The sequence below is a fragment of the Aquarana catesbeiana genome, linkage group LG05 (assembly GCF_042186555.1).
Source record: "Aquarana catesbeiana isolate 2022-GZ linkage group LG05, ASM4218655v1, whole genome shotgun sequence".
NCBI lineage: Eukaryota > Metazoa > Chordata > Amphibia > Anura > Ranidae > Aquarana > Aquarana catesbeiana.
The window spans coordinates 474,520,960-474,540,746 of record NC_133328.1 but is presented as its reverse complement, the minus strand read 5'-3'; the positions used below and the strand labels follow the sequence as shown (position 1 = coordinate 474,540,746).

Here is a 19,787-nt window from a genome sequence, read left to right as displayed (position 1 = left end):
TCAAATGACCCCATTTTGGAAAGTAGAAACCCCAAGCTATTTGCTGAGAGGCATGGTGAGTATTTTGCAGCTCTCATTTGTTTTTGAAAATGAAGAAAGACAAGAAAAAACATTTTTTTTTTCTTTTTTCAATTTTCAAAACTTTGTGACAAAAAGTGAGGTCTGCAAAATACTCACTATACCTCTCAGCAAATAGCTTGGGGTGTCTACTTTCCAAAATAGGGTCATTTGGGGGAGTTTTGTGCCACCTGGGTATTCCATGGCCTCTTGAACTGCATTTATGGGACTCGCCACGTCACCAAGTGTTACTGCAGTGCTGGTTTGACTACGACCGGGGTGTACTAGGCTGCTGGTGCTTGCCACTTCACCAAAACACTACCAAAAAAAAACTGTTAGCGATCGCAGGGATCAGGCCTGACTCTGCGAACGCTGCAGTTATGCGTTTAGTGTTTTGTAAGTGACAGTGATCGATCGATACTGCAACTTGGGTGGGCTGGGCTGGGCCGGGCGGAGGGGCAAAACACAGGTGCTAGCAGGTATCTGGGCTGATCCCACTAACACTGCGTTTTTGGGAACCCTAAACTGCTGGGGATGCTAGTATAGATCTGATCGGATCAGATATTGATCCGTTCAGATACTATACCACTAAGGGAGGTGTACGGTGGGTGCGTGCGTGGGTGTTAGCGGTACTGGCGCTAACCTGACGCTGCTTGGGGCTAGTGCTTGCCAGTTCACCAAAACGCTACCAAAAAACTGTTAGCGATCGCAGGGATCAGGCCTGACTCTGCGAACGTTGCAGTTATGCGTTTAGTGTTTTGTAAGTGACAGTGATCGATCGATACTGTACTTGGGTGGGCTGGGCTGGGCGGAGGGGCAAAACGCAGGTGCTAGCAGGTATCTGGGCTGATCCCGCTAACACTGCGTTTTTGGGAATCCTAAACTGCTGGGGACGCTAGTATAGATCTGATCGGATCAGATATCGATCCGTTCAGATACTATACCACTAAGGGAGGGGTATGCTGCGTGCGTGGGTGTTATCGGTACTGGCGCTAATCTGACGTTGCCTGGGGCGACGCATATCACCGCCGGGCGATCAGGGGGCTAAACCTTTATTAGGTAATAAACGGCGGGTGCCCTGACACTATAAAAAATAAACAAACTAACCAGCGTCACCCGTAACGGTTATACGGTGATCACTGGTGAAAGGGTTAACTAGGGGGCAATCAAGGGGTTAAAACATTTATTAGATAGTATATGGGGGTCCCTGTCGCTATAAAATGCTGACGACGAACCTAAATATTTACCTCACTAACTAGCGTCACCAGTGAAACTAATACAGCGATCAGAAAAATGATCGCTTAGTGACACTGGCGACAGGGGGTGATCAAGGGGTTAAAACTTTATTACGGGGGGTTAGGGGGGTACCCTAGACCTAAAGGGGGCTAACCCTAACTGCCCTACCACACTGTCACAAACTGACACCATGCAGTAATCAGAAAAAAAAAAAAAAAACTGCTTGGTGTCAGTGTGACGGGGGGGGGGGGGGGGGGGGTGATTGGGGGTGTAATGTGTGCCTGGCATATTCTACTCTGTGTGTGTGTGTGTTGTGCACTCACAGTGAAGTCTTCTCTCCTCAGCGCCGGAACGGAAAATACCGAGCCGAGGAGAGATGACATTATTTCCTTTGCTGCTGTTTAGCATACAGCAGCAGAGGAAGAATCCGATTTCCTGGGAGCGATCGCGAGGGGGGGGGCCACGAATGGATGGTCTCCCCCTCGCCTCTCATCGCTCCCAGACACAAGCCGACCGCCTCGGGCACCGGGGGAGGGGTCTGGTTGGACCCCGCGTGGGAGGCAAATCACGTACAGGTACGTGATTCTGCCTGCCCGTGCCATTCTGCCGACGTACATCGGCGTGAGGCGGTCGGCAAGTGGTTAAGCAGCTCTCTAATGAGACTTGGTCAATTTGGGATGTCTTATGCAGCATAGGTGAGAGCAAGGATAGGTTATAATTGTTGATGTATACAAGATGATGCCTGTGCCCTGGAAGAAGTCCTTTGTGATGAAACGCATAGGTAGTAGCGACGTGCTTGCGTCATCACGTACTGGAAGTGAGGGTAAACGTCATCTTCGTTAGCTGGCGAGTTAGATTGCGCTATCAATACAATCTTTTAACATTGTGAGTGACTTTTTAAGATTCAATAAAACTTTTTAAAAAGGGAACACCATTAGGTTTGTATGTTTTTTCACTTTATGCCTACTGCTGTTTGCAGAAATGACTTGCAGTTCATAGAGTGCTGCCCATGTCCATTGACAGTTTGGAGATCAATATGTCAACCAGCTTGTTTGACCTTTCTTTTATTAGAAGGTCTCCGTGTTCTGGTAAGAGCACACCTGATTTCCTTTGGTGGTGGTTTTCTTCTTAGGAGGTGATGGTTGATTTAATATTCAGCTATTGGTTTCAAGGCAGAAGTGGGACTTCTGGAAGACTTCCATTTTTTTTTTTTATGCTTTCACTTAAGAACTATATTTATATTTGAATTTTTCACTTAAGGACTTTATTCATGTATTAGTGCAGCACTTTATGTATTAATACAGCTAACACACTCACTTCTCTAGAGGAGGGAGTCCCACAGGGGAGGGAGTCTGCAGGGACAGGCTCACAATGTTATGGTTTGCCTCTGCCCTGGATGTGTATAGTACCCTGCTGCTAACAAAACACACTACGTGCACAGGTGGGTTCCTAAATACAGGAACCAATGTCTGAAGCAACACTGCAGGCTAGCCCCGCATCTTCAAAGGTCTGGGTACAGTCCCGAAGTTCTTGCCATGGGACACTGATTGGGAAACTGCGCAAGATGTCGCTGTGGCCACAGAGCATGGAGGAACGTCAATTGAGGAAAAATAATCAGAGTAGACTCACTCCAACTGCCTATATCCTAGCTGTCTCTGAATCTGTGTCCTGTAATGTATGATCAAAAAACAGATTTTTATTTCTTTTAAACTGTTTATTGCAAAAATAGAGGTACAAAGACAGAGCATCATTATTGCAGTATATCGGACAAGACATCATATACGTATCCATATGGAGCCAAAAGAGACAATAAGGTGCAATAAACAATAAAACAAAATAAACAAACAATGAATTAACAATTGTTTCCGTGAGACTTTTTATATTCCGACATATATAATATATAACAACTATTGTTTCCAATCCACTGTGGCCAAGAAAAACTGTACTAATGTATGTAAAATAGTTGTGTTCAATCTCTAGATGACGTTAAAATTCAGATCGATGCATACCACACATCCCAGATCTTATTATATGTATGAGGACAACCCCTATTTTTGTAAATAACTCTCATAAGGCAAGACCTGGTTAATTGCGCACCATGCTGGCGGAGTGGGGGGTCTGTAACCATTTAGGAGCAATAAGCTTGCAGGCAAAAACCAAAGATGATTCTTTTAGTAGTATTCTAGTGTATCTTGGCCACTAATTCCTCTGCAATTAGTGTTGACAAGGAGGTGCAGAGCATGTAATCTGACAGGAGTGAGGTAGGACTGGTGGAAGATGTACACATGGACACATTGTCAGGTGAGAGGAGCAAGCCTCTTCCTAATCCTTGCACACGAGAGTGGGGATCAAGGATTGCCATTTCATTCGAACTGTAAGTGGAGCCTCACTAAAGTTAGTATAAAATAAGTGGAAGTATACTGTAGATATCAGGTCTTTAGGGCCTTGAGATTGGAAAACACTTATTAAGGGGTAATTGGAGAAGTGTAGGGTTTGAGTTCCAGATTGCATCTGGAGAGCATGTCGTAGCTGTAAGTATCTATAAAAAGACATTGTGGAGTAAGCTGTACATTCTCTGAAAATGGGCAAAGTAATGTAAAACATTATTATGGTATACATCTGCTAAAGTTTCTAATTCTTGATTTTGCCAAAAAGAGGAGTCTATAGAAATCCACTTTTTCTTTTAAGTGGGCATCCTCCCACGTTTGGCATCTTAAAATTCAGCTAACTAATGACCCCTCTAAACTGTACTCATTGAACTTCCTACCTCTTATCTCCTCATTCAAAAAACATTTTGCACACTGGTGCAAACAAAATGTATTACCTACAGTAAGTTGCTGCACGTGCTACAAACAATGCCCATACAGATCCCACTTATTTTAAAACTGTTCAATCGATTCAGAATAGGTTTGTCTGGAACTACAAACCGGCTCAAGTTAAATATTCTATCCAGAGTAGAAGTCGGACAGCGGTGGCTCTGCCAGATGCCCACCTTTATCAAATAGCAACTCATCTAACCAGAGTATTGGACTGGTGCAGGAACTCCAAGGTGAAACAATGAGTCACAATGGAACAATCAGTATCGCCTTTAGCTGTTCTTTCTTGGAGTCCCACTCTTCCCTTGCCCACAATGCTTCAACATTCCACCATAGCAGCCATCTGGCAGATTTGCTCTAAGGACTTTCGCATCTATGGTATCTCCCCAACTCCAGCGCCTTACTATCCAATGTTGGGCAACCCAGATATTGCCCCCGGAAATGTCTGGACCAGATCTTCTGCCTCTACACCACTGGGAAATGTATTCTGCCACACTTTTTATCAAAGACTCCAAATGGCTTACTGCCGCTCAGAAGCACCTGGGCCATAAACTTCTAACCTGGGTTATTTTCCAATGCTTGCGCTCTCTCACTGTGTGCTCCCTGCCAGCGAGACCATTGACTACCTATGAAAAGGAGTGCTGGGTTGTAGAGATATCCAGACATGCCCTTTCCCTCTCTTACATACAGTTACTTGCAGAATCTTCGCAGACACCCCCCCCCCCCCCCTTAGGTATCTAGACTAATAGGAAAATGGTCTCCAAATATGCTGGGCACAGAGCACAGAAAAATCTCGACCCTCTTTTAAATCATCTATATGCAATAAATTTACAGCAAACATCTACAGCAAAGGATCCTTAAAGTGGAGGACATTAGGGGAATTGAAGGTCCCACAAGCTCCCTCAAAGATACAACAGAAAGGTTTTCTAAAACGTGGTTCTATTGGCTTGAATTTCTCTGTGTGGATGAATTCAAAAAGATTCTGGCTAAATTATCTCCTGCACTGCTACACTCTCCTTACAAAGTCGAACCTCTGCGTTCTTGAACCCCATTTGTCTGCTGAGCGTAAATACTTTAGGCAACAGGAGTATCCTTGTTACTCTTCCCACTGATGGTGCTGCCTCACCTTGCCCCCTTTTCCCCCCTTCGCAAAACCCCCCCCCCCCTCACTTTTTTTTTTCTTCTTCTTCCCTCTCCCTTTCCTTCTTTTGCATGCTTACACTTCTCTTATCGTCTATTCCATATACCTTTCCACACTGAATTGGGTTTTATGATGGGCTATTAAACTATCTAGTTTCATGAAGTCTGTTGGGCTATACTTTTGGCCCAAGATGGGTTTATGTTGTACCTACATTGAATATTCTTGACCTAGTCTTATGGTGGTATCCTAATGGTACCCCTTCCTAAATGTGTATGTGGACAATTAGGTCGATATATTTTGTGTATTTTTTATATTTTTCTAGTTAATGCAATTGTGAAAAACTTTCTATAAATAAAGAATGTATACAAAAAAAAGTAGTCTATAACAAATGCCAAACGTGGGAATATAGGGTTGTCCTACAATGGCAATTCCTGAGCTATATCTGCATGGGAGCAATTTTTTTAATCAGTATTTTTTATTTAACAATTTAGTTGCCAAATTGTTAATATAGGTGTTAGGACTGAAGAAAATTTATCGCACAACATTCTATAATGAGAGGAACCATTTAAAAGGCTAAAATTTCTTGATTTTACTAGCACCAATCGAAGATGTAGTATAAAAAATAAAATAAAAAATAAAGAAAAACAGGATTTTTGTATGAAATAGTAAAATCCTTTTCTTTGGGTCCATTGAGGGCCACAGCTTGACAGTAAGAAAACCAGGGTTGAACTGCTGCCTATGGAATAAGTAAACACTTGGCACAGAGAGAACTGAAAGCCAGCTGCCTTGAGGCTATAAATCCCTCCAACCCCACATCACTTAGGCTGTAGCAAGCAGTCTAAAGCTGGCCTAAATGGATCAAAATTTGGTGGCTCAGCAGGGACCGAACTAATTTTGATCTATGCATGGCCATGCCTATTCAAGAGGAGTTGATCGAATGATAGACTCCTCTTGAACTAGACCGTTAGTAAATTTTCGTTTAATTAGCCCTAAAGGAGGAGTTTCCACTGTTAAACACAATAATAACGCAGTGGGGGAAGATTCTGCCATCCACTTCGCTTCTGTGGATGGTGGAATATGCTCCATTTTTTTTTTTTTTTTTTTTTTATCAGTCCACTGGTTGATTGAAAAAAAATGGAGTCATGTATGGCCAGATAGTCATCTATAGAGTGAATAATCGCATATAGTGGGAGAGAGCTGTGTCCTACAAAGTATATTAAGAAAATAATTTTACCGTGAGTACAAAAATCCTATGTTTCTCTATTGTTCACTGAGGGACACAGCTTGATAGTAAGCAACCAAGAGATTCCAAAAACAGTCCAAACAGAGAGGGGTGTCATCTGTCCAATTTCTTGTTGGACTAAGTAGTTAGTATGTCCAAATCCAGTTTCCTCCAATGAAGGCATGTGCCCCAGAATGCCTCCTAACAGAGAGACCAATTCCCCCGGTTCAGATGATATCTTCTGACAAAATATATTGCAAGTTTTCCAACCCTGCATTCTCTTTAACACCACAGAGAATGCAGGAACATGAAACTCTGCCCAGAATAGATTTTCTACTTTGGTCCCTGTTACAACCCTCCTGGTGCCCCCTTAATGACTGATGTAAGCAACAGCTGTGACATTGTGCGGTTGAACCCGGGCCAGATGCCTGGTCAGAAGAGGGGGCTCAGTAAAATAATAACAGACCTATTCAGAAATAAACTGCACGCCAATTTGTTGGAATTAGCATATATTGGTTCCTTTGCTAGCTGCCCAACTGCCCATTAGTGCAGACAGTTTTTGTTTAACAGATCAATTGCTTGTAACTTTGCTTGTAAGGGTGTTGAGAGAGACAAACACCACTGAATAGACAGAAGGTCCACTAATCTGCCCAAACCAAAAAATAAAAAACCGCCCTTCGACAATACCAGGAGCAGAAGGCATGACAAGCATCTTGGTTAAAGATGTACCCAGATCATCTTGTGCAGAGAGAGACTGGATTTGCCCTATGCAGTGAGAATGTCCCATTGCAAAGCTCTTGAGTGGAATTGAGCAAATGGGACAACTTTGAAGATGGACACCATGAATCGAAATACTCACATGCAGCGCAGGGAGGAGCAACATCAGGATTAGAGTTGCCCAACATGATAACGTTAACTTCTGGGGCAGAAAGACTAAAAAGGTATCTAAGAGAAGACCCAAGAAATCCAAGCGATGGGACAGAATCAGAGATAACTTCTCAAAGTTCAGGATCTCTCTGAAGTCCACATCGTAATTGACACATTGGAGTCCAAGGTCAGAGTAGTTCTGCTCTTGCAGCAGCAGAGAATCCAGGTATCCGATGACTGGAATACCTTTGAAATAAAGAAGACTCAGAACTGGTGTGAGGACCTTTGTGAATACTCTCAGGGCCAAGAGCTTTAAAATCCAGGATGGAACAAATGCCTATTAGGTTTTGGAACTGTAAACAGGTTTGAGTAAAAAGCTTGATATTTTCGATCAGAGGAACTGCTCTTGTAGCTGCTGGGGGTGGACCTTCATGTATAGGCAAATTTAACCACAGGTTTTAATCATGTAGTTTGCCAAGAACCCCCTGAGCCTGAGGGTGTGTAAGAAGAATTGCAAGCCAGGAAACTGAAACCTGACATGGAGGAACAGTAGGAACATTTAAATGCAGGATAGGAAGGTGTCATCCTGTGTCATTGATCCTCAAAGTGAAACTAGATGCAAAACGTATTTTGTCATTTTGGATATCGCAAGGATAGGTTGTAGTCCTTTCCCCCCCCCCATTTGTGCCCCATTGGGGGGATTTCCCTTCACTTTCTGTCCCATAGCCAATACAAGAAGTGAGAGAAAATTCCTTCAAAGTGAGGGAATTCTTAATTGTCACCAAGCTCACTAGAACTAGTGTCCCCATTGAAAGATTTCCCCTCTATACCTGTCCTGGTGACCACAGAAAATCTGAACATTTCTCTCACTTTCAGTGATAACTGTATACATGACAAATAGAGAGGGTAAAACTTCCTTACAGGGGCACAGGCAGCAATAAAAACCTGACAGGTGTTCGACTATTTCTCTGTTCAAAACAAAAGGGGAGGGGCCAGGAGCGCTGGCGAGGGACCAGAGAAGAGGAGGATCTGGGCTACTCTGTGCAAAGCCACTGCACAGAACAGGTAAGAATGACATATTTGTTATCTTAAAACAACAAAAACAAGACTTTAGTATCACAAAGTCTATGCTTGAAAAGATCCTTGATGCCTCCTTGACTTACGACCACCACCTTCTGGGGCTACTTTTTTTATTTTTTTAAGGCATTTCTAAACAATCAAATAAGTTGGCCAATCATATCTTAACAGCAGCTAGAAGGGCCATCTCTAGGTGTTGGCTTTCCACTTCTCTCCCATCTCATAGATACTATAACTATGGTTCAAGGCATTGAGCACCTTACCACAACCTTAACAGACAAATTTAACTTACTCCATAAAGTGAAGGGATACCTGGGACCATTCTGAATAATGGTTCTCCGTCTCTTTCTAAGCCACTACCCATATAACTGCTTTGACCTTTCCCAGTATGATTCAGTCTTATACAATGGATTCTGGTGGGTTGTTTTTAATTAAACCTGTTCATTACCTTTTACCAGTTATCCTATATTCGCTTGATAATTTTAATGTTGCTCATGTTATATCTAGCACTTTGAGGGTTGCACTGACCTATTTCAGTTTATCGCATGCGAGTATGATGTATATGTTTTGGCTATTGCAAGCTGTAACACCTATGTAACCTCTTTCAAGCTATTTGTGTTGTTTGCTTAATTTAAACCATTGACTATTGTTCACTACTGTTTTGTGAAATACAACGGATGTAAAGTCTTTATTTTTGTGAAATTCAATAAAAAATGCAATTTCAAAAACAAAAAAAATTAACAAAACACATTTGGGCCTTATTCACATGGGCACAGAGACCTCTAAAACATTAAAACGTTGTTAGGTATCCAGAGCTACGTGCAGTCAGCCTAGGTTAGTGAAAGGAGATGACTCGACCGTACGGACACACAATCCAAGTTTGACACATATGCAGGGATTGGTGCCCAATCCTAAATGCACACTGGGTTTGGGGCAGTGCACCAGTTCCTGTGTACCTGTCAAATATGGGATGCAAGGGTGTCCGCAAAGCAGCTATGTCTCTAGTCACCAACATAGGCTAGTCTTAAACAAATGCCTCAGCCTTACATTTTCATCGTATATTTCAATATAATTTTATAATTACCAATTGAAAAATAAATCTATAACATGATCAAAGCCTTGATTCTTTATCTAAAAAAAAAAGTAAAAATATCTTTAAAAACCATTACCTCAGCTTCCACATCTACATTATGCTTGAGAAGTAACTTCAAAATGTCAACATGTCCATTCTGGCTTGCAGCTTGTAAGGCTGTGTGTCCAGCACACTGACCATTTACCTTAGAATGTTAAGAAAAAATGTAAATTAAACATCTGGCCAGCAGGGCTTTACATAAGAGAAAAAGACTGAATTGAAAGTTCCTCACATCAACATCGGGCCTCTTCAGTAAGTCCTCTACTTTGGCGACATCTCCATTTGCAGCAGCTTTCACTAGCTCTTCATTAAGATCGCCAGATTCTTGTGTTTCAAACAATTTTTTTAAAAGTTGGGATAGCCTCTCTGTGGAATCAAAAAGAATAGCAAGATTGGTCTTAGACAGATGCCTCATGGAGAATACAGAGTGAGACATTCCTACAACATCAAATGAATCTCCTCTCTGGGATTCTCTTATGTCTTTCTGACTTGACTGATGACCAAATGGGGAGTAAACACTGTGCAGGCTTATTTCCCTTGCCTTCACAGACAAAACAATAATCAGCACCAGGCTACACAGAAATTTTCCAAACTACCTCTGCATTAAACCTGAACTCAAGGCTTGTGGGGAAAAAAAAAAAAAAAAAAAAAGGAGGAAAGAAAAACAAAACACTTTGTTTCAAATCTTGGGCAATCTATCATTTTTACCGGGGGAAAAAATAAAAAGTAATTAGTACCCCCAAATTCAGCATGTGACAGACAGCTTTAGATCATTACATCAGTGCCCATCTGTACTGTCCGTTTGCTGAGAAGCGACTCTACTGTCCTTTATTGTACAATCAAAGCTTACAGGGCTGGGCTCAGGGAGTAAGGGACAGTAATGAGACCAGTCACTTACAGGGAGCAGCTTGCACTGTTTTCATTACAGAAAGAGGCCTTGCTGATGACAATGGATTTAAGGCAAGGAAAATAAGTTACAGAATTTTTGTGCCCATAAATATTAACAAATGACTAAGAGTAAGTGGAGCAGATTCTACAAGTTTTTAGGCTTTAGTGCAATTTTAAATTAACATTCCAGAGACTAACTAAAAAGACTAATACTTCCCTTAAAGCAGAACTCCAGGAAAAAATGTTTTTTCCATGTCCTTGTTGCTGATCTATCTTTACCAACTATGCCATCCATCCATGTGCGGGGCTGCACAAATGGACACTGATGGGCACAGATGAGACCACACTGATGAGCACAGATAGGTGGCACTGATGCGCACAGATTAAACTGCACTGATAAGACCACACTGATGAGACTGTGTGAAGGAATGTAATGTACATAATGAGAATCATAAAAATGCCTATTTTCTTATGTGTATACATGTTTCTATGCAACTCCTTACTCATTATATAGTACCGTATATACTCGAGTATAAGTCGTTCCGAGTATAAGTCGAGGCCCTAATTTACCAAATGGGAAAAACGTACTGACCCGAGTATAAGATGAGGGTGAGAAATTCAGCAGCTACTGCAAGTGGAAAATGAGGGTCAGCAATGCCCATCTGCAGCTGTATACCTCCCTGTGTCCTTTGCATGTATCATGTGTCCTGTGCATATGTGTCATGTGTCCTGTGTATATGTGCATGTGTCCAGTGTATATGTGCATGTGTCATGTACCTGTGTATATGTGCATGTGTATATGTACCTGTGTCCTGTGTATGTGTATATGTACCTGTGTGCATGTGTCTGTGTGTGTATGTGCATCCTACCTGTGTCCTGTGCATCCTCTGTGCGCTGCTCTGCACCGATCAGCGTGTAGTATTCAGCCATTCACTGTTCAAAAGCCGCGCCTCCTCCTCGTCCAAAAAACTCAATTTCCCAGCAGTCAGCGGTCAGCCTATCACGGACATTCTCTCATCCTCATACCACGGACGAGGATGAGAGAATGTCTGTGATAGGCTGTACACTGACTGCCTATCACAGACGAGGAGGCGTGGCTTTTGAACATTGAGAGCCGCTGCCAAGTCTATGCAGCACACGCTGGCCGCCATCTGCCTGCCTGACACGCTGATCATGCAGACAGACGGCGGTGACTCGTGTATAAGTCGAAGGGGGCACTTTCAGCCCCAAAAAAGGGGCTGAAAAATTTGACTTATACACGAGTATATACGGTATACAGATTAGCTTTGCTTCGGGACTAAGATGGCGATTACCCTCTGCTACCCCCGCATTGGAGGTATGAGGAAGTGAGAGAAGCCAGCAACAACCAAGCCTCAGCATCAAGTTTCTGCATTCCTCTTGTATTTCAGCCAATAAGATGTACCCTTTTAGACTGACTACATTTACATAGTAATGATGTATGCTCTATTGTTCTCTGTGTATAAACAGATAAACAGAGATCAGGAAGTAACTGTACTGAGTGGATGTCAGAGTGGCTACTCCCGGCGTGCACGTACATATACACTTTATAATTAGAAGCAGCAGCAGACATCTAACCTTGAACTCGATTTCAGTTCTAAACCATCACAACTGCACTTCTGGGCAGTGATGAGGCGGCACAGATGAGACCGCACTGATGGGCACAGATGAGACCGCACCGATAAGCTGCACTGGTAGGCACAGATGAGATTGCACTGATGGGCACAGATGGGCTGCACTAAGGGGGCACTGATGAGGCTGCACTGATAAGGCAGCACTGTTATGATGCACTGATGGGCATTGATAAACAGCACTGATATGCTGTACTGGCATTGATGAGGATGCACTGATGGCCACTGATGAGGCTGCACTGATGGGCACTGGTAAGGCAGCACTGATATGCTGCACTAATGGGCACTGATAAGACTGCACTGATGAGGCTGCACTTATGGGCACTGATAAGCAGTGGACACTATCCACTGCTTTACTGACACCATCCACTGCCAAATATCTGTAGGAGGGGTTTCCACCATCTCTGCAAAGTTTCATTTTTTATGTCTTATTTCAGTCTGATGTGTATTATATGTGATGTTACATGTCACAGAGACTGGTATTGTGGTGAAATTGAAGCTTATTGAGATTTCCATACATTAGAGGGTTCCCCCATTCTTGTGTTATTGATTAGTAAGTTAGCACGGCACTTTTTTTTTTTTTTATCAATGCCGTCATTTACTTGTGCCACATGCCGATGTAAAGCAGCATGTCCCAGCTCTCTCTTTCTGTTAATAGACAAACAGGAAAAAGAACCTGCTCCAGGTGTCTGGGCCACAAAAATCTCCTCCTCCTCAGATATGGGTGCTGGCTCAGTATGCAAAGTAGCATGTAGAAAGAAATTCAACCTGGATGGCTGCATTCCAACAATTTATCGTTTAAAAATTGCATCAAAGTGGTAACATCGTGTGAGACATGGGTCTCTGCAAATGTGATGTTGATTTAATCAGAGCCGAGTTGCCATGTGTAACGAGTATCCACTAATTTACAAATTCCTCAATCAATTAAGCCCACCTCGTTTACTCTGTTAATTCGTATTGGCCTGTGTATATAAATCTTTGTCTATTGCCTAAAGAGTCAGCTGAGTAAGCACCAGTAGTTACAGTGTGAAACATGTTAGCTGTTGATTCCACCTCTTGCTGTATGGTTTTTTGTTTTTTTAAATTCCTTTATTTTATTATAAAGAAGGCATGGATACATAGTCCAGTATAAAACAGGTCATACATTTTCATACATTGACATGTTTAGGATACAGTAGATTGAGATCGTAGACCCAGATCAGGTTGTCCACCAAACAAGTGGGGTAATACATGTGTGTTCCAGCCAACTATACATCATTCCTAAACATAATAAAGCAAGGTAGCCTACAAATGGGCCTCCTTGTATAAACTTTGAACAGATCTTAAACAGTATTAATGCATAATGTAATGCTTAAAATATTTTAAGACAGATGTGTCTAATGCTATACGAGCATGTGTTTCCTGCTCACCGTGAATAACATATTCTCATTAATTCGTTAACGCCGTCACCACGGCTACCTGGTGAGCTTATCAGCACAAAAGAACAGAGAAAAGGGGGTATAGTAAAGAATCAGAGGGAAAGCGGGGGAAGGAAGGACAGGAAGGGCTTAGGGAGGAGGGGGAGAAGAGATCAAAGGAGGGGGTTGGAAGGGTATGGCTGCGACATCGCCCCCCCCATCAGACGCACTCGCCAGACCCCAAAGGGGCAAGTACAGGTGCCTGTTTTAGTAATACCTACAGGGATGTCCTCTCAAGTAGGTTGAGTTTGTGCTTGTGCCAACTCCTGAAGATATGCGTTAGTACCAACAAAATACCTCCAGGGTCTCCACTTATCCATAAATTGTTCCTCCTTGTTTTGTAGAGTTGCAGTCAATTCCTCCATACGTAGAATACAGTTTACTTTCGAGTACCACAGGACCCTAGTAGGTGGGAGGGGATCCCGCCATACCATGGGAATACAGGCTCTTGCTGCGTTCTGGAGTTGCATAGTCAAAGTTTTCTTGTATTTACTAGTAGGTCTGGTGGTTAGGTGTAGAAGGCATGCAGCTGGGTTGTCTTTAAGTTCGACCGAGGTCAAACTTTGAATGGTCGAAGTCACCTCCTCCCAAAAGGGTCTCAGGGCCGGACACGACCAAAAGACATGTAGCATATTTCCTACTTCTGTGCCACACCTCCAACACCTATCCGAGAGCGTAGGGTTCATTTTGTGTAACATATATGGGACTCTATACCACCTGGTCAGGATTTTGTATCCCGATTCTTGATAATGACTCGCAATCGAGGACTTGTGAGCCAAAGCCAAGATCTTCTCCCTTTGTTGTGTGGTAAACTGAGTCTCTAGGTCTCTTTCCCACTTCAATAGAAACTCTGGCGTCTTGTCCTCTCCCTGAGTAGTGAGGAGGCTATATAAAAATGAGAGTGCGTGTCTTATCGGTTCCCCCGATTTACACAGAGATTCCAGAGGAGTGTGACCCCGTGGGACATAGGGAGCCTTCTGAAGGGTCTGCAGAAAGTGTCTAAGCTGGATTGTACTGAGGCTGTCTAACGGAGGTTCTGTAAGTCTAGAGATGGTGGAAGAAGGTGGCAGCTCCCCCTGGGGCCAAACCTCACCCAGAGACTGTTTCTCATGAGTAATTAATTGTCTCAGTCTACGGCTTGTAAGACCGGGCGTAAAATCTGGGTTACCTATAATAGGTGTCAAGGGGGAAGGTAACGGTGATATATCCGTATTGCGGAATATTTTCCTCGCTACCTGAAGGGTAGCTCCTATTAGCGGGTGGGTTTTCTGGTCTTCTGGGAGTGGGGACAAGAGCCACGGGGACGAGAGCAAGGGGATAGAGGAGTCCTCAATTTCCATTCCCACCCATTGTTTTGAATCCTTGTTGCAATGCCAATCAACAATCCTGGCAAGGTGTACAGCTCGGTAATACCGGGAGATGTCTGGGAAACCGATGCCCCCCCTCTCCTTGGGTCTGGACAGTGTTTGCATGTTTATTCTGGGGGATTTATGGGACCAGATAAACTCCCTCACAATGGACTGTATTTGTTTAAAGAAGGTCATTGGTAATTTTATCGGTAATGTTTGAAGTATATATAAAACCCGGGGTAGGGCTGTCATTTTCAGGGCATTGCATCGCCCAAACCAGGTCAAAGTGAGTTTGTGCCAAGTCTGAAGGTCTATTTTAAGTCTCTGGAGTAAGGGTTGGAAGTTACATGTGTACAGGTGTGCCAAGTCCGAAGTGACGTCCACCCCCAGGTAGCGGATAGATTTCTCCGCCCATCGAAACGGGAAGGATTTGCTCATATTTACTGCTTCCGTGGCTGGTATAGTGATATTCAGCACTGCGGACTTGGCACAGTTGACCTTGAAATTTGAGACTTCGCCATACAACCGTAGAGCTGCCAAGATGTTAGGTAATGAGATTCGTGGATTGGAGACGAAGAAAATTAGGTCGTCAGCGAAGGCCGCGATTTTGTGATGTCCAGAGGACTTCGTGATCCCAGTTATATTGGGATTCCCACGGACGCTACATAGGAACGGCTCAAGAGTCAAAATAAAAATCAGTGGAGACAGGGGACACCCCTGTCTCGTCCCGTTAGAGATGTCAAAAAAGTCCGACCGCCACTCATTGACCCTTACCGCCGCCGAGGGAGCCGAGTAGAGAGACGATATCCAGCCTCTCATGTTTGGGCCAACACCAATATGTTCCAGAGTGGCCCGCATAAAATGCCAGGCCACCCTGTCAAAAGCCTTCTCTGCATCTGTAGAAAGTAGCAGAAAAGGCTTCTTGACGGACCGCGCTTCGTGAATAAGGTTGAGGACTCTTATGGTATTGTCCCTCGTCTCCCTCAGCGGCACGTACCCCGCCTGGTCAAAGTGGATCAAATGTGGGATATGTGGCAGTATTCTGTTAGCCAGAATTTTGGAGAACAATTTAAGATCCACGTTTAGTAGAGCAATCGGGCGGTAATTACTGCAGTGGCTAGAATCTTTCCCCTCTTTTGGGATCAAAGAAATAAATGCCCGTAGGGAGTCTACCATATTGACTCCCCCCTCTTTTAATGCGTTGTAAGCTTTCAGAAAGTGTGTCGATAAGTTAGACCCAAAGGTCTGGTAGTAGGTCAGGGTGAAGCCATCCGGCCCAGGCGCCTTCCTTGGCTTCGTTTGGGCCAAGGCTAGTGAGAGTTCTTCAGGGGTGATGTCCGACTCAAGGGAGTCTCCTACATCAGCTGGCAAAGTAGGCATACCCGAAGACCTGATGTATTCACCTGCTGCCACCTCCCTTTCTGTCAAAAGCTCAGCATGTTCCCCCTTGTGTAAGTTATACAATTGTTGGTAGTATGTAGCGAATTCATTAGCTATATCCCTGGAGGTGTGGACTGTAGATCCCTGTGAGGTCACTATAGAGGGAATATAGGTGCGTTGTCTCGGGCCACGAAGTAGTCTGGCCAGCATGGTACCTGGCTTGTTAGAGAATTCAAACATGGACCTTCTAGCCCAGGCCAGATTTTGTACCGTTTTATGGTACAAGAGGTCTTTCAATTCACCCCTGGCCTTCAATAAAGCCTTGAGGTGTGTTTCCGCTAGAGACTTCTTGTGAAGTAGCTCGAGAGTCCGCACCTGGGAGATCAAAAGGTCAATCTGTTTAGTCCTTTCCTTTTTTTTCGCTGCCCCAATCCTAATTAATTCCCCTCTTATTACACACTTCTGGGCCTCCCAAACTGTCAATGGAGACAGCGAGGGATCTATGTTTTCTGAGAAGTAATTGGTCAGTGCCCTGCCTATCTCCTCCCGTACCTCGGGGATTTGTAGTAGTGACTCATTTAGTTTCCAAGTCGGAGGGGACCTGAGTTCTGTATCCCAGCATAGGGTCACATGTGTAGGGGCATGGTCAGAGAGGGAAATGTAGTCAATCTGGGATGCGGTGACATACGGTAGATCTTTATGTTGGATCTGAAAGAAGTCTATCCTGGAGTATGTACCATGCACCGCAGAAAAATAGGTAAAATCCCTCTCACCAGGGTGCATGATCCTCCAGGGGTCAACTAACTGTAGATTGGTCAATTCTACCTTGAGTTTTTTAAGGTATGAAAAAGACAAATGAGATGCCCCTCTCGATACGTCTAGTAATGGTTCTGGAGCAAAATTGAAATCCCCGCCCATCAGGAACAAACCCTCCCGGAAATCTAAGATTAAGGGAATGAGAGATCGCAAAAAAGACAGGTGGTCAGAATTAGGGAAATATACGTTTACTAGGGTCACTGTGGTATTTTGCTGTATGGTTTTTAACCAATCAAGAAATTATTGTTGGAGTGAGGCCATCCGGAATGAATTTCTTTGTACACTCTCTCTTTCTGTGTTGCGGCTAGGGATGTTCTGACATAAACCATACAAGCACTGATTGCTGTTAGAAAGATCTCAAAGCTACAGCAGGAGGAGGAATATTTCTAATTCTGAATTACAGCAGAGTACAGTGTAGGGCTGAAACGATTAATCGATATTATCGATAATAATCGATAATGAAAATCGTTGTCAACGATTTTCATTATCGATTAGTTGGTCCGCACCTTCCTTCTGTCTGTCCGTCCGTTTTAAATCCTCCCTCCCTGTGTCCTCGGCGCCGCCATTTGTGACCAGGCACGTCTGCGCCGCCGCACGTCCACGGCGCGCCTCTCCTCCTCCTTGCTGACGTCACCCCCCCTGATCTTCTCAGCCCCGCCCGCTGCCTCGAGGGAACAGAGAAAAAATCCTCCCTCCTGTGTCCTCGGCGCCGCCGTTTGTGACCAGGCACGTCCGCGGCGCACCTCTCCCCCTCCTCCTCTTTGCAGACGTCATCCCCACTGATCTCAGCCCTGCCCGCTGCCTCGAGGGAACAGAGAGGCGAGGGCAAGAAGCGAGGAGCTGCACATTCATAGTGAAAGGTAGCAGCTAATAACACAGTAAAAACAGCACATTTTTATGACCGGGCACCATCCTAACAGTATTACTGGGGAGGGAGGGGGGGGGAATGCCCCATCATTGGTGTTCCTGGGAGGGAGGGGAATAGACATAGTGCCCCATTGGTGTTCCTGGGAGGGGGGGGGGAATAGTGCCCCATTGGTGTTCCTGGGAGGGGGGGAATAGTGCCCCATTGGTGTTCCTGGGAGGGGGGGAATAGTGCCCCATTGGTGTTCCTGGGGGGGGGGGGGGGGGGATAGTGCCCCATTGGTGTTCCTGGGAGGGGGGGGGAATAGTGCCCCATTGGTGTTCCTGGGGGGGGGAATAGTGCCCCATTGGTGTTCCTGGGAAGGGGGGGGAATAGTGCCCCATTGGTGTTCCTGGGAGGGGGGGGGATAATTCCCCATCATTGGTGTTCCGGGGGGTGGCTGCCTGGAGTAGTAGTTCCCCATCATTGGTTTTCCTGGGTGGGAGGAGAATAGACATAGTGCCCCATTGGTGTTCCTGGGAGGGGGGGGGATAGTGCCCCATTGGTGTTCCTGGGAGGGGGGGGGGGAATAGTGCCCCATTGGTGTTCCTGGGAAGGGTGGGGGGATAGTGCCCCATCATTGGTGTTCCTGGGAGGAATAGTGCCCCGTCATTGGTGACCCCGGGAGGAATAGCGCCCCGTCATTGGTGTCCCCGGGAGGAATAGCGCCCCGTCATTGGTGTCCCGGGGAGGAATAGCGCCCCGTCATTGGTGTCCCCGGGAGGAATAGCGCCCCGTCATTGGTGTCCCCGGGAGGAATAGAAAAAAATGGCACATTACGATTTTTTTTTATGATTTTAATCGATTAATCGAAAAAATAATCGTCCGATTAATCGATTATGAAAATAATCGTTAGTTGCAGCCCTAGTACAGTGTGTATAATATATAATTTTGGGCATTTGTCTACAGTTCAGTAATGATTACATAAAGCCAGTACTAATGGAGGATTTTTTGCCAATTCCGGAGTTCTGCTTTAAAGCAAAGTTCCACTCGTTTGTAAGCTTATTAAAAGTCAACAGCTCCAAAAAGTGTAGCTGCTGACCTTCTAATAAACAGACACTCATCTGTCCCACAGTCCAGGGATGCGGCTGCCCGAAGCCTCGCTCCACTCCTCTGATCATCGTCTTCTGCGGTCCCCCAGCGGCGCTCGCGACTCCTCCCCGCGTCGGTAAACCCCCTAGGAGAAGCGCTCTCCCTGGGGGTTACCGTGCAGGCGCGCTCCAGAGTCTAGCATTTGGGTCCAATGACACAGAATGCAGGACTCGGATTGACAGCATCGGGAGCCAATGGCTGCGCTACTATCAATCTATATAATCAAGAGCCAAGAACCCCGGGCAGAGGGGTAGAGCGCGCCTCTGACGTGGGAACGAACGAGCTCAGGTGAGTAAAACGGGGGGGGGGGCTGCTCAGTGACAGAAGAGGGACTTTAGGGACCTGGGCATCAGGGGTTTCTATTGCGGGGTAGGTTTAGTGGGGACTGGGGAGGATTTTTAGAGGGGAGGGACATGGGAGATTCAGATACGGTTTTACAATTTTTTGCCTATGCTCAATAAATTATAAGGGGGGGTAAGCTATTAGGTGTCTACACACTTGTTTGTTTTTTTGGCTTGTTGGAGTTTAATTTGACTGTCTGAATTCCTTAGACCCCCGCCTCAATGGATGATGTAGAAAAGGTTATTACCAAGGTCCCTCAAAACCACTGATAAGAATGTAGGCACATGCTACAACAGTCTAACAACTAGGTAACAGTAACTTTTGCTTTAGTTTTCCTGCCATTTATACATTTAACAACAAAA

At 44.7% G+C, this 19,787-nt stretch overlaps 1 protein-coding gene across 2 annotated transcripts in view; it reads right to left on the bottom strand.

The window, feature by feature from the left end:
• MIB1 (MIB E3 ubiquitin protein ligase 1) overlaps positions 1-19,787 on the bottom strand; it is a 155,961-nt gene that overhangs the window by 87,495 nt on the left and 48,679 nt on the right. For both annotated transcript variants that reach the window (XM_073631454.1, XM_073631453.1), the window contains exons 9-10: positions 9,781-9,914; positions 9,586-9,693 (exon numbers count right to left, since the gene is read on the bottom strand). In XM_073631454.1, the coding sequence (XP_073487555.1) occupies positions 9,586-9,693; positions 9,781-9,914 (242 nt within the window). The remainder of the gene's footprint in view (positions 1-9,585; positions 9,694-9,780; positions 9,915-19,787) is intronic.